The following is a 20656-nucleotide window of genomic DNA, read 5'->3' as shown; positions in this document are numbered from 1 at the left end:
GTTTGGGGAGATGACATAGAGTCCCTGGAAGAGAAGGGAACATTCACCTGGGCTTTGAGCTCACCTGGGCCTCTCTCACCTCCTGCTTCAGGGATTCAGCCTCCACAGCTTCGGCCCACAGGCCGCCCCCCGCCCTCCTCAAGGGCACTGACCACACGACAATTTCCCCTAGCGCTCTAACTGCGAGAGGGGAACGCAGCCCGTCAGGCTTTGCAAGGCTCGTGGCAACAAGAGACCAACACTTCACAAAAGGTACTGTAGCCACATTAAGTAGTTAAGGACACCAAATATTTAAAAGGCCATGACCCACCATAAAGTGGCTAAGCGGCAATGGACTCTGCCTGCCAAGAAGTGACACCTCCCGGGGACAGACAGTGCCTAACTTGAAAGCAAAACGCCTCCCATTTCCTGGTAAGATGTCCACCCCCAGCTGCACCCCCCCCACCCCCCCGCAATTCAACAATGGCCCATCAGCGTGTCTGCAGACAATGGACCACTCAGAATCTGACAAGTTTCAAGACAGGCGACCGCAGGCCTGAGGTCACTGGGTCACCACTCCGAGTTTCAGTCTGCCACTTTGAACCGGCTATTTATAAGATCTGGAGAATATGCTTCATTTTAGAAAAATCACGTTTTAAGTTATAGTTCGTCCCTTACTCTTCCCCCAATATTCCAGCCTTCATTGAAACCTAGTCTCTTAAATGATTAGCAAGTGCATTTTTGCATTGGTTCTTTTTTTAAAAAAGAGATGCCAAGTAACATTTATAATTACAAAATATTGCAGGATATTGCAATCAAACTGACTTCTACTTATTTTACCCAAAACACTGAGAATCTCATTTGAAAAAAAAACAAAACATGAATACCGTCTACATTAAACCATGCAATAACAATGGGCAGGGGAGACGGAGCGGGAAGCATAAGAGTTAGAGGCTGCTTTGCCTTCTTCAATGGAGAGGCAGGTAACAACACGGCCAGACAGCCTGCGTCTCCTTTGCACACGATCAGGACTGGCCACCACCTCAACCGCCTCCATGTGCGGATGGCTGTGCCCCGACCCCACCACGTTAGCCCTTCTCACCACTGACCACTGAGGGCCACCATGGAGATGCATCAACCAGGCCCATCTGGGAAGGCTCAGGGAGACCTTTGTAGAGTCACCGGTATCTCCTAAGGGCTTCCCTGGTGGCTCCGAGGGTAAAGAACCCACCTGCAATGCAGGAGGCCCAGGTTCAAGCCCAAGGTCCCTGGAGGAGGGAATGGCAACCGACTCCATGGACGTTTAAAGAGAAACTTGGGCAAAATCTCCTTAAACCCACCTGGCTCTGTGGTCAAAGGCTCTCAGTCAGCTCCCAAGAGGATGGAGTTGACGACTGTTCTCTGTGTCCTGAGCTTCCCGGACTCTGAAGGCACCAGGGCCCAACAGCCTCATCTCTCCCGGGGAGCCCCACCCAAGCTAGACCTGAGTCCCAAGGCTTTCCTCTGCCCCGAAAGATGGAGGGAGGCCAGGCCAGGGTGCTGCTCAGTCACAGCCTTGCCCACCCTGTTCAGCTGCCACAGCCACTGAAGTCACCTCTCCCTGCTGGATCTGTGACACACGCCCGAATCACGGTGGATGCATTCGGCCTACCCCTCGGAGGGACACGTGTCCTTCCCCCCTCAGCACCAGGACCAACATCCCAGATACCCTGGGGCCCTGCTTCTGATCACTCTCCAAGTCCAGCGGGAAAGCCAAGTCCATACACACACACAGTAACCCCAAACTTCCACCAGAGAAACCGAGGCAGAGGACTGGGGGAACACTAACTTCTGTGGCCCATTACACAACAGTGCACCTTGCAAAGAGGAGTGCCGCTGCAGACCTAGGCTGAGAGGGGGTTGTGTTCTGTGAACGGGTTCCCATCAGGGTGCGGGGCATTCTGCCAGCTAGACACAGCATCATAAGGAACCCTGAAGCCCGTTCATCCTTGTGGCATCTTGCATCTAATGACAGGCTCGCACAGTAGCACGTTTCCCATCAAACACACATATACACACCCAAGAGAAGGAGGAGCAAGTAAGAGTGTTCTGAAAGTCCTTAACTCCTTGGTGGAGATTCTATACTGGAGAAATAAATAACTTGTAACTGGAAAACATCTCCATGTATGTTTACAAAAGCTTAGAAAGCATCGTATATAACAGGAAAATAAGAAAGGCTGAAAGCAATTTTACAGGGACCATTCATTTACTCAGCAAAAGCTAGCTACAAAAAAGCCTAACATTTAAAACAGGATAAAACATTGGGGTGTCCAAAGTATCAATTCCACCCAGAAGAAACAACAAAAAAGAATCTTTAAAAGGAGTTTATATGAAACCATAATGTCTGGGGAAAAAGGAGTCAGATGAGAAAGAACACAGAAAGAATGACATTAAATTTTATTTTGTAGAAAACAATTAAGTGCTTCCTTTTGGATAAATCAACACAAATACCTTCACACACGGGAAACAGAAAAAATGTTATACTGTCACTGTTTAGTCACTAAATCATGTCCTGCTCTTCGTGACCCCATGGACTGTAGCCCACCAGGCTACTCGGTCCATCGGAATTTTCAGGCAAGAATACTAGAGTGGGTTGCCATTTCCTACTCCAGGGGATCTTCTGGAACCAAGGATCAAACCTGGGTCTTCTGCATGGGCAGGCGGGTTTATTACCACTGAGCCACCAGGAAGCCCAGAAAAAAGGTAAGCAAGCCGAAACCACATTCTGTCACGCGTGTGTTGGTGAACCCCTACAAGAAGCAGTCACACATGCTTCTAGGAGCCTAACTCCCTGAGTTAAAGCCTACACAGTTTAACACGTCTTCCATGAGAATAAGGTGTCCAAAATGGCAACATACATGGCCACTGAGCAAAACAAATACAGTGTCTGCAGCCCAAGATCTAAGGCTGATTTTTTTTCGTTTAAACCAACAGCACACCTCAAAAATTCCAGTGCTATCAATTTGAGGTATAAAAAAATTTATGCCCCGAACTATAGGCTGAAGGATTGGCCTCTAAATGCACTTCAATAAATGGAGCACTGAGAAGAGCAGTGAGGACTGAAAGGGCAGAAGGCGCTTCTGCTCCGACTCACTGCCTGGCAAACCGCAGGGGAGACTGCTACCTTTTTTCCCCCTCATCTTCTTGACTGCATCCCACAGCAAGCGGGATCTCAGTTCCCTGACCAGAGATCGAACCTGCACCCCCTTCATTGGAAGCACAGAGACTCAACCACAGAACCATCAGGAAAGTCCAAGACTCTTACTTTAAAGCTGGCATCATTCCCTTTGGCTGCATAAAGATGGAAATTTAAAAATTTCTTTACCTCTGACCCAAACTGCTTCAAGGGAGGACAGAAAGAGCCCCTCTGGCTTGAAGACTACGTTAATATTTTTGTGGAAGTATTTCAAATATACAAATACTTCCTTTTCTTCTAGCATGGAGGGTTAAAGGTTTATGCTCCTACAACCCCCCTTGGCTCATACTGTATTTTGTCTAATCGCTATCATTTAAGTTCAGCTATAAAAGAAATGGAAAATGGGAATGGAGAAAGAAGAGGAGGTCACACCTAGGTAATACTGCTCATTTCCAGAGTAAGCACAGAATCAAGAAAGGAGGTAAAGAAAACATCATTTACCCTTCTTGGATAATACGCATTAAACTCGTCTCCGATACGCCGTAGCTCTTGGGCAATCCATATCTCTGGGCGTGTATCTGCAGGTATAGCCTGAGACTGCCTCATGGAAGCTGCATGAAAACAGACAGAACAAAAATCACATTGTTTTCCATGGATCATTCAGCAAGTCCCGAGGTCAGTTTCCAGAAGTCAGCCCATCTTACACATGGGATGTTCCCAGATTGTCAAGAACTACAATCACACATTCCAGATTACAGTGGCAGGCTCTGCTATGTAACCTCTGGTTCATGAATAAGGGATACTGGAGACTCAGAAGTGCCAAATTTACTTATACTGCAGCCGATGAATTACACACCTCTATTTCATGAGGGCAAGGACAGGCAGAAATGCTACAATCAATACTGCCAAGAGCCTTGACACACGCTACAGCTGCTGTTTAATCACTGAGCCATGTCTGACTCTTTGAGACCCCGTGGACTGTAGTCCACCAGGCTCCTCTGTCCATGGGATTTCTCAGCCAAGAATACTGGAGTGGGCTGCCATGTCCTTCCCCAGGGGAATCTTCCTGACCCAGAGACTGAACCTATGTCTCTGCACTGGCAGATGGATTCTTTACCACCTGAGAAGCCACTTACCCTTGAAACATACAAGAACGTAAGTTAGGCTGTCCAGACAATAACTATATTTTGATCATAAGGTAAGGTGAAATTCCTAGGAAAATGTCAAAACGACACAGAGGAATATGAGATGAAATGGCTGTCCTACTCAAAGTTTTTTCTCAGAAAAAACCTGAGAAATGAATGAGTTGGTTTCCATGGAAGGAGGCCAAACACAGCCAGTCCACACCAGCACCACTGCAGGGCCAAATGAAAGTGTAATTGCATGTTTTGTCTTGATATTAATGCAGTTAACAAAGATGGCCTCAAGTGTGCAAACATCACACGGAGAGAGGAAATGCTCTGGGGGTAAGAGCGAAAGCCCTTCTGGAAGGACAAAGAGGAGGGAGGTCCGCCCTTTCATTAAGCTGTCATTCCCGAACACACCCAGTACATTCAGCTGCTGGCTAATGAGCCCGCTGCCAAGCCAAAATATGGAGCACGCAAAAAAGTGATTTGCCCAGAGATCCCACGAGCACCAGGGAGATGGTGTCCTCCAAGGATCGCGAGGAAAAGCACTCGCCACACTCAGAGGAGTACAGGCAGGCGACATGGGCAACAGGCAGAGAGAGGAGATCCTTGGATCTCAGCTGCTCTTCGCATGCGGCTGCTAACTTCCTGTTAAAAGGGCATGCTGCACGGCAATTAAGGCGCACACGCTCCCCTTTGACCACAGGGAAACACTTAAGCACCTATGATAACCAGATTCTGCCATAACATGAGTACAGCTTCCTGTTCTGTGTTTTCGTTAGAAAAATTTTTTTTCTTGTATGTCGTATCTGGAGTTCTATTTATCATTACAAACAACGGTGGTGTGGGTTCTGAGCTCTGTAAGATCAGTTAAAAGTAAATTTTTTGAGTTTTTGCCATGTCTTCTTAATTTCTTGCCCCAATTTCTCTGTCCCCCAGCCCTCACCCGAGGGAAACAGACGACCCTGAAAAGGCTGAAAGAGGCAGGGCGCCCTGCTTGTGTGCCCGCGCATGTGCACAGGGACACTTGTGGATCCTCTCCCGGATTATCCGTGCTGGGAACGAGCCAGAGGGGACACTCCCCAAGCACCCCGCATAAAGAACACGAACACTGATGTCAGGGAAGCTTCTGGGAAAAGCCAGGCACGTCCCCTGAATACCTCTCCATCACACAGAAAACTGCCTTGCCTGCCTTTATCACACAAACAGTTCCATCGTTACTCTGTATAAGCCTATTAAAATTACATTTTAAATGGCTAAACTGGCAGAAAACAGTTTCAGTTCAGACGTGATGCCAGATGGCAGGCCACAGTTCACTCCGATCTCCTGGGTTTGCAGCTCTTTAAGGATTTTGTCTATCAGAGGGACCAAACCATGACTGTCTTTTTACATTATCAGTGATCATGAGCTTTGCCCCTGAACTTAGAAGCTGCTGTTACCAAGTTAACTGACCCTGGAGGGAAAGGAAAGCCTCTTTTCTGTGAATGCCCACTGTGAATCTGTACCTCTGGGACTATCTCAGGGACGTACTGATACACCTGAGCAAACCAGCACCCAGGATGCCACGTGGCTGCTCAGAGCCAACCAGCACCCGCCTCTCCGGGATCCCAGCGCCCCGCTCATTTCTCACTATCCTGGGCTCTCTCTGAGAGAGTAAGTCTGCCTCCAACCCTAGAGTCAGAAATGAAGACAGTGCCGATTATCCAAAGAGTCTGTGAAATCTAGACTGCGTGTTTTCCAAAGATGAGAGACTGGTAAAAAAAAACTGCTGGCAAGTTACCCGAAGTTTAGCAAATTAAGACACTCACTAATTTACCCAACAAATATGAATGCCCATGAGCTAGACACTACTCAGGAGATGGCCTGGATACAGCAACCAGAGAGGACCCAGGCCTGCTCCCATGAGCTTTCACTCCTGTGGATTATGGGCTAAACTTCAACTAAATGCTCAACAACTTCTGGACAACGATACTCCTACTTTATATTTCTGTAACACAAAATAGATGTTTGCTCCTTGGAAAAAACACTATGACAAAACTATACAGCATATTAAAAAGCAGAGACATCACTTTGCCAACAAAGGTCTGTATAATCAAAGCTCATATCGATGTAGCTGAGCGCCGAAGAATCGATGCTTTTGAATTATGGTGCTAAAGAAGACTCTTGAGTGTCCCCTGGACAGCAAGGAGATCAAACCACTCAATACTAAAGGATATCAACCCTGAATATTCATTGGAAGGACTGTTCCTGAAGCTCCCACACTTTGGCCACCTGATGTGAAGAGCCAACTCACTGGGAAAATACCTCATGCTGGGGAAGACTGAAGGCAGGAGAAGGGGATGACAGGATGAGATGGTTGGATGGCATCACTGACTCAATGGACATGAGTTTGAGCAAACTCCAGAAGACGGTGAAGGACAGGGAAGCCTGGCATGGGGTCACAAAAAGTCAGAAACGACTGGGCAACTGAACAACACAGAACAGAGGAAGGTCTCTTGGTAAATTTCCCCTACGCAGCAGATGAAATTTATTCAATTCTACCAATATTTAAAACCCCCACTGACGTGTGTGGTTAAGGAGGTTCTATCTGACTCACGTGAGGTCTGGCGGCTGGAAGCACCACGGGAGCCTGTCCAGTATCAAAACGAGCACCCAGTGACTGCATCAACCGAGCACCTGGAACTTTGGGGACCAGATGCGACTTACTCATCTTAGAGATAAACGTCTTGCTATTTACGGGGTAAGGAAATAAGCAGATGCTTCTTCTACAGAAAGAAGAGTTCTGTAATGAACTGTTAGCATCAATAAACACACAGAAACATATCTACCAGGTCTGGCCAGGAGATTCAGGTGGGTTGTGTCTGTAGGTGGCCCCTGAAGCCACATTCTTACATAAGCTCCTGGAACAGACTGTCCACAGACCAGACCTTGAGAAACACTGGGCAGAGGGGGAAGAAGCCAGGGATCAGTCCTGGGGCCCAGACCTGCGTCTGCAGAGAACACTCAGGAGCTGGAAATTCTTCTTAACCTTAGATAATGGCCAGGTTAGACTAGGCTTAGCACCTGCTAACTGATAACAGATTGGTAAGAGAGCTAGCCACTGTTCTTGTTGCTCTTTAGCTGCTCACTGGTGTCCAGCTCTGTGTGACCCCATGGACTGTAGCCCACCGGCTCCTCTTTCCACGGGAGGAGCAAGAATACTGAAGTTGGTTGCCATTTCCTTCTCTCACGGGACCTTCCCAATCCAGGGATCAAACCCATGTCTCCTGTATTGATGGGCGGATTCTTTACCACTGAGCCGGCAGGGAAGTCCAGCCACTGTTCTTAGGAGTATTTTTCAAGTTTCTATAGAACAGTGACATACAATATAAATTAACTTTTACAAAGGAGACTGATCTGTCTTGGCTACTCTTATCACCATTTGGGGCAGTTTTTTGAGTAAATACTTTTTTCGTTGCTTGAATTTATAAACCTAAAGTGTTTAATAACCAACATGCATCCTGCAATAGACTAGCCAATGTGTATACAGAGTATTGGTTTTCAAGAAAAACTGTAAGGCAAAAATTCTATTTTAATTATTTTCCGAAGCATCCTATTCCTGTATTTTAGAAAAGTACTGTTAATCTGTAATATGATGGACTTTTCCACCTAAGTTTCAGAGACTATTTCTTAAGTGACAAAAGTCTCCTTTTCGGTGGAGGACGGGGGAGCCTTTTCCTAGCTGCCTCACTAGTTTAGTGTCTGTCTGCCTGCCGTATGTGGCCTCATGTCACTTGAGAACCTAGCAAGACAGAGAGGGGGGCTGGCTGACCTGAGAGTCAGCTTATCAGTCCCAGGCCAGCACTGGTTGGAGCCAGAACAAAGGTTTTTATTTCCTTTACCATCAGTTTGTGGAATTCTTCTCCACAGTGACCAGAGCATTGACCACTGCAGTGAGGAAGGGATCCACGGCTCTGTCTTCTGAAGGTGAGCCTGGAGCTGGTGGCATTAAAGGGCAGGGGATACTTGGGGGAAAAAAAAAAAAAAAACTACCCTCAATCCTACAATCCTTTCTAGATACTTTATCTGCCTGCTCCCCTCCGCATGTACTCCACTTACCAAAAAGATAAATTAATATCTCTGTAAGAAAGAGAAACATCATTATGCTGTCTGCAATGTGCTTAATAGCCATAAATGTTACCTGGGCTTCTCTTGTGGCTCAGCTGGTCAAGGATCCGCCTGCAATGCAGCAGACCTGGGTTCTGTCCCTGGGTTGGGAAAATCCCCTGGAGAAGGGAAGCTACCCACTCCAGTATTCTGACCTGGAGAATTCCACAGACTATATATAGTCCACGGGGTCGCAAAGCAACGTTCATTTTCACTAACTGTGTTTCTACTGGAAACAAAAGCTCTTATTACTACGCAAAAAGATCACATTTTAAAGTTAGTATTTTTACATACACATAAAAGCTTCTTCAAGGGGGAAATAATAGTGAAGAGGCGTATTTTCACCCACAGAAAATGCAGTTTCAGCATTTAAGAAGGCATTTCATTCATAAAGGTGGGGACTAACCCAGGAGAGGGGACGGAAGACAAAAAGGCACAGCCAAACAGGAACTGCTCTCAACGCAAAACTGCTGCTCTGCCGCTCAGTCGTGTCCGACTCCTGGCGACCCCAGGGACTGTCGCCCGCCGGGCTCCTCTGTCCACAGGATTCTCTAGGCAAGAACACTGGAGTGGGTTGCCATTTCCTTCTCCAGGGGCTCTTCCCACCCCAGGCACAGTATCTGCCCTGGCAGGTGGATTCTTTACCCACGGAGCCACGAGGGAAGCCCAATGCAAAGCCATGACTGTCCAAAAGCTGTAGCCAGAAGCCCACACAAGGCCAGCTCTGACCCCACAGCGTCTTCCTGAGCTCGGGAACTTGCTGGGAGCCCAGATTTCTAACCAAAGCCACTCATCCAAACTTGTAAGGCAGGACTTCCCTGGTGGTCCCGTGGTTACAGAATCCACCGGCCGGCGCAGGGGACACGGGTCCAGCCCCTGGTCCAGGAACAAGGGTCCCGCATGCCACAGCTCACCTACCGATGCCCAAGCATCACACTGCTGGGCCTGCCCACCCTAGAGCCTGTGCTCTACAGAAGAGGCCCCCGCGCCGAGCCTGTGCGCACCCCGACCAGAGAAAGCCCGCACACCATGACGAGGGCCCAGTTCAGCACCCCACAAAGGCTCAGCGCGCAGCCGCGCCAGAGGCGGGCAAGCCAGCAAACTGAGACACGCTCATTGACCCTCCTGCAGACAATTTTATGAAATCTGGCACTTACCGGTAACCTGATTTCCTACAGGAAAAAAAACAAACCCACAAGGTGTATGATTAATCTATTTTTCTCTACCAGTGTAGAGGCAGGTAGAAAGCAGGACCTTTTTCAACACCAAAGAACTCTCGAGTTACTGAAAGATGTGCAGTGTTTGATTAACAGACTGTTGTGGTTCAGCTACAGAACTAGTTTCCAGCCCAGAGGGTAATTCCAAATCTTAAAAGTTCAACAAGTGAAAAAAAATTAATATCGTGGTTAAGTGGCTGATAGTGAAATCAGGCTGAGGCTTTCGGAAAGGGCTTTCTGTAGCGCTGCCAGCAAGAGTGGGAACATTAAAAAAAAAAGAAAACGAGATTGCCACTGCGTAATGAGCTTGACGTCAGTCAAGCCAAACCTGATTTCTCCTGAATGCCCAACCACCTCACCCCACTGCTCCGAACAGCAGGTGTTCAAAGGCACCGAGGTCCCAGCCTGACGTCCACTGCCATCCTTCCACACCCAACCAGGGGACTGCGAGCATCTGGGGGCGGGGCTAGGGGAGCGCGGGGTACACCTACGCGCACACCGCTTTGGTCCTCCTTGGGGACAGGATGCTCTCACATCCCTGGGCCAGGGACTGTCTGAGTTCCTAGCATGTCACTACTGGAGCTTCAAGTGCAGAACTGGAAACCAGACAAAAGCCCACAGGAGCATGCACTCTACACGGTTCTCAGGCGTTCAGTGAACTGTCAGCACTGGGGCAGAATCGAGATCAGATTTTCAGCTAACCACTGTGAACCGAGCTCTGAATCAATTTCCCACTCAGAGCTGAGAAAGGATTTCTCTTCCTTGCAGAGATGCTGAATGTGTGACTGAAGAAATGACTGTTTTTATTTTAAACATACCACAGCATGTACTGAGGCAAGTAAGAGCTCACTGTGCCTCCTATTTACCAGGGACTACGGAGCAGTAAGAAAGACTGGAAGGACAGTCCCTCCTGGCATTTAGGGGCTGAACCAAAAGCCATAAAGAGCCACTTTGTAGGCTCTGAAACCAGGGCTAAACCAATTCTGAAACAGACGCTCCAAAAATTCTGAGGAAGCACTGATTCTGCATGCGGCCCCTTAAGATTATTCATTTAGGGAAGTAAAAATTCTGGGATATTTATCCAACCCAACAGTCTCCTGACTTAGGGGGCTATCTTCAGAAGTACCTTTATTAACGAAGATTTGTCCACAGCTGACGAGGAGGATGAGGAAGTCACTAGCCATCCGGCCACCATTTCCACTGGAAAGCCATCTGAGGGGCTGAGCGGTCTCGGACGCTTCTGGATCCCCAGCCCCAGGACAGAAGGGCTGCTGCCGTGACGGCTCGGCTGCAGCAATGCTTTCAGAAGTCACCTTCCACTCTGACGGTTCTCACAAAGCAAATGAGCCAGAGCCCAAGTATCTGCAGGCACACACCTCTCTCTGGATCTATTATTTCCCAACTGCCTCATCTTGTTTATTGAGACTCCTCTATCAATTCCACTGAGCCACTGGGTAAAAATGAAAGGGAACTGAAATAAAGCGATGGCACACAGCACCATTACTCATCAAGTTTTTACACCTGTTTTTCCCTGGCACACATGTAGGTGAACCTCTGAGCAGCTGCATGAACTCAGGATGGTGCTTTATAAACAGCCGCTGGGATCAAAAAACAAAAAGAAAACTTAGGAGCTGCAGCCAGTGTGTGCTGCCCACTGCTTTTACGTGACTGTGAGTAAGAAAATCAAAACAAGCTACTTCAATCAATTTCCAGTCTGACTGTGTGGAAACTGCCAGAAAGCCAAGGCTATGAGGCTGGAAATCAGTGTTTGTATTTTTTCCCTGTGACAGTTACCTGTTTCTTACAATAAACTATGAATTTAAAAGCATTAGGATGAATGCTATGCCTTCTTACTAACTATGCAACCTCTAATGACCTAGCTCCCCATATCACCCGAGCTGTCCCGCACAATCCATGTTTTTCCAGAAGCCAGTGACATGCCAGAAGCAAACCCAGATTTTGAGTTTTTATGTCTATGTCCAAGGACACACCAGCTAACTCTGAGTCACAGCAGGAGCCAGCATGTGGGGACGTGGCAGAAGCTTCCTGCACCGCAAGGCCTGCACCCTGGCCTGGGACAGGTGCACCGCTTTTCCTAAGGTGCCGCAGTCCTGCTGACGGGCACTGGGGGCTACAGAGTTCTTCCTTCTGGGAACCGGAGCTTTCCCTTCTAACCCCAACCCAAATCTAGACTCTGTCCCCTGGGGCTACAAAGATAATCCCTCTCAGTCACCACCCTGCCTTTTAATCATGAAACTGCTACCATGTGCCCCACATGTGGTCCTGAGTCAGATCCTTCCACGTTCCTTTCGTGGCAAGGTGCTCCATCTGGTCCTGCTCCATCTGTTCCCCAACACACGCTGCTCTGAGCAGTGTGGGGCCATGGTCTCACTAGGTCTGGATGGGCACAGGAAGACAGGCGACAGGACTGTTCCTCGCTTTTCCCATATGCGCCTACCCCACTGTCCCCAGGACCGCTGTGTCTCTTATTCCTATAGTCTTACAATTCTTCCGAGTCAGTCCTAAAGGAAATCAACCCTGAATACTCAATGAAAGCACTGATGCTGAAGCTCCAATACTCCTGCCACCTGATGTAGAAAGCTGACTCATCGGAAAAGACCCTGATGCAGGGAAAGACTGAAGGCAGGAGGAGAAGGGGACGACAGAGGATGAGATACTTCGGATGGCATCATCGACTCAATGGACCTGAGTTTGAGCAAACTCTGGGAGACAGTGAAGGACACGGAAGCCTGGCGTGCTGCAGTCCTTGGGGTCGCAGAGTCAGACACTACTTAGCAACTGAACGAGAAGATTCCTTCCAGAAGATCATGGAGGACTTGACTATGCAGTCTTCTTTTGAAAAATAAAAATAACCCCTCCAGATAAATATAGTCCAAGCTATGCTCCTTCCACTGCAGCAGAGACAACTTCCTATCCACAAGATTTATTTCACCACTTATTCCAGCAAAACTACGAAAAGAGAAATGCTTTTTGAAGACCCTTGACAAGTAAACATACAACTCTACATGTTAATTCACTTAAGACCATTCCTTAGAAATAAAGTGTTAAAAATTCTGAGGTTGCTAGCTTTTGGTAACCTGGGTTCCTGGCCCATCATCAGATCTAGGGGAGGAAACGAGAATTTACGCTACGAATATAAAAAATTTCTGACCAGAGAGCGCATGTGGCTTCCTCTATGAAATTTAATGCTGGCGGCAGGAAACAGGTGATGAAAATCTCTTCTCCTCAGTTCACATGAAGGTCTTAAGCATCATAGTGTTTTGTCTTAATAACAGTGAAGACCCAGGCAAAGGGGCCAAAACAGAATCCTGAAAAGCTGCATCTGAAACAGCTTTCCAATTAAGACCTGTAAAACCCTGTAATTTTATTTATGCACTTAAAGTTTATCAAGGCCATGTGCTAAGTGAAGCGCTTAGCTGTTAATGCAGATATATGGCGACTGATAACACACTCGAGGGATGAGGCATAATGAAAGCTTCCCACTTAAAACAAATTCACAAGAGCCAGCTGCCTCTTCTTATCCCACATCGTATCGAGAGAGAAAACATCACACCTCAATTCCAGACACTGTTTTGCATAATCACAAGGACGGAATCATTGTGTTTGGACATTTGATGGTTTAAGTATTTGGCCTCAAAACACATGTCTGTCTCAGTTGGGCTGTCTGATTCCTCTCCCCTAGAAAATTCACAAAGCTCCTGTGTCTAGAAGACACATTGATGCTGAACGCGGGGGCGGGGGCAGGGAGGAATCCCTCCAAGGGACACAGGCGAACACAGCCCCAAAGCCTTTTGTAGAAAAGCGTTAGTCACTCAGCCCTGTCCGACTCTGTGACCCCATGGACTGTATCCCGCCAGGCTCCTCTGTCCATGGAATTCTCCAGGCAAGAGTACTGGAGTGGTTGCCATTCCCTTCTCCAGGGGATCTTTCCAACCCAGGGATCAAACCCAGGTCTCCTGCATTGCAGGCAGATTCTTTACCATCTGAGCCACCAGAGAAGCCCTTTTTATAGAAAATCCCATGATAAAAAGAAACACTGTAAGAATTGAACCCTGCATAAAAAATAAGAAAACCAAAAGGCTCAAGTGAGCAGAGAATTTGATTGGTGTGGTGAGTAGTCCATCAGAAAGATGGTTGGAGCCCAAGTTCCTTCATCCACGGATCAGCCTGTACCAATGCCACTGAAGGCACCACCTAACCTCTACATGACAAGTCAATTCCTGGGGCGGATGCAGTGATCCTAAGGCCTCCTCTGCAAACCACAAGAATGTCCTGTCAACGGCTGTGCCACGTCCCCATGCAGGACAAGAACGGAAGCCAGTCACTGCCCTACTGCTCCGTGGGCTCCGATCCTGGGCGCAGCAGTTTGGCTGCCCCTGGGCATCCGAGGTGGCACTCGTGGTGAAGAATTTGCCTTTCAGTGCAGGAGACAGAGAGACGCGGGTTTGATCCCTGGGTCAGGAAAATCCCCGGGAGGAGGAAACGGCAACCCACTCCAGTATTCTTGCCTGGTGAATCTGATGGACAGAGCCCGGTGGGCTACAGTCCATGGGGTTGCAAAGAGTCGGATAAGACTGAAGTGACTTAGCACAAGCTTAGAAACCCAATGTGCAACACTGATTAAACAGGGTCATTCCAGTTCAGTGTAGCCTCCACCAACCAACTCCCTACAGTGCCCCTCTGACCACTGCAGACTGGCTGCGACACCCTCCCGTTTCAGGAGGACACAGGTCCCCAGCCAGCTGGAGAGACCTGCCCCGGGGACTGCACAACATCAGAGAAGGGTCACGACTGGCCTGGGTCACTTGCCGGAAGTGTCCACTCCAACGCTTCCTTCCTACCAACTATTAGAAATAAGGACCTGAGAGAGCATGGAGCACGGTCGGTGTGTGCGTCAGGCTTCCCTTAGAGAAGGAACCCAGTTCTAAGCTTCCAAGGCTTCCAGGGACAGAATCCACCTGACAGGAGACAGGGAATCTCAGACACTCATCCACGCTTTAAATATCAGCAAACTCTTTTTAAACTGACAAGCATATGAGCTTGTGCTCCTTATCACCACAGTTCCTTAGGCTGGCAAGTTGTCTTGACCAGTTTAGCAGAATTTATACTCACTGCAGGCTTCCCTGGTGGCTCAACAGTAAAGAATCTGCCTGCAATGTCAAAGTGGCAGGTTCGATTCCTAGATCAGGAAGATCCCCTGGAGGAGGGCATGGCTACCCACTCTACAATTTTTGCCTGAAGAATCCCATGGACAGAGGAGCTTGGTGGACTACAGTCCACGGGGTCAACAAGGAGTCAGACACAAATGAGCAACTACACACCCCCAGAGGTCTAAATTCAAACATTTACTAAGATAGCATAGATCCAGAATTCAACCCCAGACTACCCTGCATTAAGAAATTTCTCAAAGGAGGAAAAACCAGACAATAAACAAGAAACCTTTAGTCTCTCCCCCAGCACTTATTCCACAGAAAACTCACCTAAACTAAGGCTAAGTGTGGCTCATCCCATACACCGCCCCCGCCCCTCCAGGACACACATCTGCAAGAAACAGGTCCCTACCACACAAGCGAGTTGCTGTGAAAAGTCGCAGGTCACTCACTGAACTGATAAATCGCTTACATCCAAATGCTTTAGGAACTGGAGTGGGACGCATGCTCTGGTCTAGGAACGGGACTCATTTTTGGGGAAAAAAGTCCCCAGAGCAACTCAGCTAAGCAGCATCATGTCGAACCAGTATTTTTACCATATACCCTCTTGGACTGAAATGGTTCATTTCTTTCTTTTTTTTTTTTTAAGAAATTTTAGCTCCAAAACCATTTTCACGCCTAAAGGCCTCAAAGCTCAAACTAAAGGGAGCGCTGCATCCTGTGCAGAGCGCCAGGCTCACGGCTCCGGGTCCAGGACAAGACAGGGCCGCAGGCAGCCCTCCCCCATCAGCCTGCGGGCCCACGTGGCCAGGCAGCCCTTCTCAGGAGCCGGTCGGCTCACCACTGGTTAAACCCTTGTGAACCACCGGGATCTGATCCAGGGTTGCAAACAGAGGAAATGCAAAGTGAATGTGGGGTTACCATAGGACGCCGGGGATACCGACTCCCTCTAAGCAAATACTTGAAACCACGAAGGCCTAGCCTCTTACACACTGGGCTTCAACCTGTACTCCCAGGAACCGGTCAGCTCACAGCGTACAAAAAAGTTCTCAAGGGTTCATGACTCATTCACTCAGAAGTAAAAACCAAAATTTAACAATGGCCAAGAAGCAGAATTTGCACAGGGAAAAGGAAAAAAAAGCTGTTTTAAAATTCTCAATTCTATTCATGTGTGTGCACTGAGTCACTTCAGTTGTGTCTGACTCTATGGGGCCCCATGGACTGTAGCCCACTAGGCTCCTCTGTCCACGGGATTCTCTAGGCAAAAACACTACAGTGGGTTGCCATTTCCTACTCCAGGAGATATTCCTGATCCAGGGATTGAACCCATGTCTCTTACGTCTCCTGCACTGGCAGATGTATTCTTTACCACTGGGACCAGCTGGTGAGCCCCTGGTACAGACCAGGGGGCACCCACCACAGGCTTCATCTCTCCTGAGATGAGCAGGCCAGTGGCTGGGTTCTCTCTCCAGTGAGCATATTTCATTTCCTCCACTGCCATGAACTGCCCACAACACACTAACGATCATGCGTGTGCATGTGTGTTTGTGCCTGGGCGCACGTGTGTTAGCCCTGCTGCTCTCTGTCCCTTGGCAGGTCATGACTTTCACAGACAGGCTTCCTGAACCTGGGAAGGAACCCAAGTGTCTCACATCTCCTGCGCTGGCAGGCAGGTTCTCTATCAATAGCACCACAATTCTGTTCAGCCAATGACTACTGCTAATGTTAAAACAGTGAGCAAAATACCTCTTATTTTGAAAAAAGTTGCAATAACTTCTAACTGCAGGAAAAAGCAGTTCAAGCCTGTCTTAAGTGTCCAGATCTTTCTTTCTCCAAATACATGTCTTGAGCTACAGTCAAGTTTCTGCCTAAGCCAACAGGCCATTTTTCTCAGGTGTCCCTGACACAGACCTGGTTCCAACAGAGCCGGTGCAGTAGGGGTTTCCAGATGTTTCTCCATGGTCCAAATATCTGCCAAGGTTCTTCTCAGGGTGATGTGCAGGTTCATGGGCAGGTCAAGGGTGATTTGGACCTCCCATGCCCTCCCAGGCCACTTCCTAGAAAAGATTTTCTTTCCTTTTTTGCTTGTTTGCTCTGGGGCCTGGCAGGGTTAGAATTACAGCTCATTTCCAGATGAAATGACTTCCTTGTGGGTTTCCGAAAGTCCTAAAATGACAGCTCCTTCCCATGGAAAGGAGGAAGGAATGTTTCATTCTGTCATGCTCAGGGTCCTGCCAGAAGCTTCCACAGTCCCTGAGCAAGGAAAACAGTGACCAAGTCCCTGCCAGCTGCTCTCTGCCCAGGAGCTTATACAAAAGCCCTCAACTCTTGGGATGTGAGCACTTCTGTCTCCATCTGATGGATGAGGAAATCGAAGCTCTAAGAGACAAACAGATCTGCCCAGGTTACTCGTGGGGCTGAGAACAGCTGGGCACCACCCAGACCCCACTCCAGACCCATGTGCAGCCCTGAGACAGGAAGGCAGTCCTACAGGTGCCCAATCAACGCTCACCCTGCCAGCCGGAGCTCTTACACCATGACTCAGGTGGCACCAGAGGTAAAGAATCCGCTTGCCAATGCAGGAGACCTAGGTTTGACCCCTGGGTTGGGAAGCTCCCCTGGTGAAGGGCATGGCAATCGAGTCAAGTATTCTTGCCTGGAGAATCCCATGGACAGAGGAGCCCGGTGGGCTAGAGTCCATGGGGTCGCATGGAGTTGGACACGATTGAAGCAACCGAGCATGCACACACTCACTTTGCTAAAATAAAAGGGAGACCTCCAAAGAGAACATTAGGAGGCGAACGTCCACCTGGAGTTCTTGTGATGAGCCAAAAGCTTCATCTCACCTGGATGAAATGTTTAACAACATAACGGATGTGGCTGTTAATACTAGGCCATACAAGTTAACGCTGAATTACACACGCCACAGTGACAAGCTGCTGGTCAAAATGCCAAAAGCGAAGGTTAAAATTTTTTTTAAGTCTTTTTTAATTTAAAATTAAAAATCTTTTTAAGATTTTTTTTTTGATGTAAGCCATTTTAAAAGCCTTGAATGAATCTGTTATAATATTACTTCTGTTTTATGCTGTGCTTTTTTTGCCCTGAGGCATGTGGGATCTTATCAAACCCACACCCCACCCTTCCCCCACCCCCACATTGGAAGGCAAAGTCTTAACTACTGGGCTGCCAAGGAAATCCCCCCTCAAATTTTAAATATATACATTATGCATTAATTATAAATGCTACTCATGATGATTCTCCAAATACCAAAAACAGAAAAAAAAATAAGGTAAGAAGGTTAAGACCACCTGTGAGTTGAATACAAAAAGTTTCACTATTAACATTTTGATGTATTTTTCTTCTAATCTTTTTGTTATGCTTGTAAACTGCTTGAACACAAAACCACGTGCTATGGGGTACATGTTCATGTCGCCCATAAAATTCACCTCCAGTGTGATGTGCATGGAGGTGGGGCCTATACAGGGTTATCAGGTCAGGAGGGTGGAGTCTTCGTGAGTACAGTTAGTGCCCTTAGAAGAAGGGGTCAAGGAGTTAGCTTCCTGTCTTCCCACCTCGTGACACAGGAGCCACCTACGAGCCTGGAAGAGGGTCATCGGAGCCTGACCATGCCAACACCTGGATCTCAGACTTCAGCTTCCAGAACTTCAGACAAATGCTTATCATCAAAGGCACCCAACCTACGGTGTTTTAGTTACAGCAGCACCAACTGACAGTGACACTAGGGTGTCATCAAGAACTCTGTAACTCTGTAAAGCTTAACATTATGCCAGGAGCATTTTCCATGTGATTATTCTTTTTAACATCTTTATGAAGACAGCTTCACAATCACAGCCCAGGGATGTGTAGTAACGTAGAGGTTTTCCTATACCATGAGTCCTGCCAACAGTTTTCCGGTTGGTGTAAAAAACGCCGTAATGAACGCTCTGCACATACGCTTCCGCCAGCATTTCCTGTGAAAGGAAGGATTGTCAGGCCCTCTTCTGTGCCCACCGAGCAGGGTCTGCAGGCAGGGCTCACAGCCCAGTGCCCGACACAGCACAGCACAGCACAGGTCTCTAAGGACAGACGTTTGCTTTGTGTCCACAAGAACTCCACAGACCAGGAAAGCAGCCTAAGGCCACGTGCCCTGGCCCAGGTCCTGGCCACTGACGTGAACAACCAGAGGACAGTGACGGCAGGCTGAAAGCGGCTGGGAGTCCGTCTCGGGAGGAGTATGTCGAGGCTGAGGCCGACCCAACGAAGGAAAAGTAAACACCGCTGGACTCTGGTGTGGGCAGTGGGGGTCCGTGGGGAGTCCTGACCAGAACAGGGGGGCGACCACAGACCAGGAGTGTGTGGACACTCGGGCACAGGACAAGTGCTCTGAATCACTGGTCTGAAAAGTAGGTCAGGAAACACTGTGTCAGATGGTCTGGCATTCAACTGGCAATTATGTGCGTATGCAGATCTAGAAACCTAACACCGCCAAAGTCCTAAATATTAACTAAGACAAGTCAATGGATGATCGATCTTCTTCCTGCTTTACAGTAGAGTCCAGTCATTCCAAGAACTACAGGACTTCCCATTTTCCTTAATGAGAAGTTCCTCTGCAGCACGCGCTGCTGAACTTGAGTTGCCCATACCTTTTCAGGCAGTGCATATGAGGGGGGCCTGCTGGGTACCCACTGAGGGTACACTACCAGAGGATTACAAGACTGAACACTGCAGTTAGCGTCTGAAACACATGTCAAGGATTACTGTTCAATCTCTTCTGACACGAAAAGCCTATCATCCCATATAGAGTAAAAATAAGGGCGAAAGACACGATTTCTCAAATGTAGTAGCACTGGGTTGGCCAAAAAGTTAGTTTGGGTTTTTCCATTAAGATGTTACAGAAAAACCTGAATGAACTTTTTAGCCAACCCAGTACTTTGAAACCAGAGCCAGTCAACATCAGTTGTGAGCACTTGGTGAAAAGAAAATAAAGGTTTCTAGTTTCACGAAGGTGGGCTCTCCCTGTTCTCCGAGGTCCTCCTTTCTCACAACTAAAAACTCTGGATTTTAACAGGCAAGCACAGGGTCTTCCCTGGAGGCTCAGTAGTAAAGAATCCACCTGCCGATACAGGGGACATCAGTTTGACCCCTGGTCTGGGAAGAGGCCACACGCGGTGCAGCAACTAAGCCCGTGCGCCACAACTAACGGGCCTGTGCTCTAGAGCCTGGGCATCAGTCGCAACTACCGAAGCCCTCTCACCCTAGAGCCTGTTCTCTGCAATAAGCAAAGCCAAAGCAACAAGCAACCCACACACTGCAACCAAGAGCAGCCTCCGCTCGCCGTAACTAGAGAAAAGGCCTGTGCAGCTGTGAAGACTCATCACAGCCAGAAAGAAACACACAAATGAAATTAACAAAATAAGTAAAACAAGCACAGAGGACTGAGCGGGAAATGGGAGTGTGCTCCCTGGGGACCATGGGGATTGAGGAATGACATGGGGGTAACTCTCCTGGATCCTCTGATTACCCTCCATACCCCCAGCCGCAGCACTGCAGACGCCTGCAATGCAATCTCCAACAGGCAGAGGAAAAACACAGCAAGGAGAGCCTGTCTGCCTGAGCCTAAGGACTGGGGGATGGGGCTCCCCCAGAGCAAAGTCTCTTAGCCACACCCACCGGACTGCAGCGGAGCACTGAGCGCCACCCATCCCCCACCCAGCAGGAGTGCCCCCTGCTCTGCAACCAGCCAGCTGGTGCGGTAGGTCAGGTGCGGAGCTGGCCTCCCAGGTGATGCGCAGAGGAAACAGAAGGTGCTGCAGTCCCACCCTGGGGGCCGCATGGAGAGCT

General features: G+C 48.4%; 1 protein-coding gene across 13 annotated transcripts in view; it reads right to left on the bottom strand.

Annotated features, from left to right (window-relative positions):
• Positions 1-20656, bottom strand: part of BCL2L11 (BCL2 like 11) — a 70231-nt gene that overhangs the window by 33016 nt on the left and 16559 nt on the right. For 12 of the 13 annotated variants that reach the window (XM_069583982.1, XM_069583979.1, XM_069583983.1 and 9 more), the window contains one exon: positions 3656-3765. The exons of the other annotated variant lie outside the window; for it this stretch is intronic. In XM_069583982.1, the coding sequence (XP_069440083.1) occupies positions 3656-3765 (110 nt within the window). The remainder of the gene's footprint in view (positions 1-3655; positions 3766-20656) is intronic. 13 annotated transcript variants of the gene reach the window in all.

The sequence above is a fragment of the Ovis canadensis genome, chromosome 3, assembly GCF_042477335.2.
Source record: "Ovis canadensis isolate MfBH-ARS-UI-01 breed Bighorn chromosome 3, ARS-UI_OviCan_v2, whole genome shotgun sequence".
Lineage (NCBI taxonomy): Eukaryota > Metazoa > Chordata > Mammalia > Artiodactyla > Bovidae > Ovis > Ovis canadensis.
The sequence above is the reverse complement of the archived record's forward strand: the minus strand, read 5'-3'. Positions and strand labels throughout refer to the sequence as shown.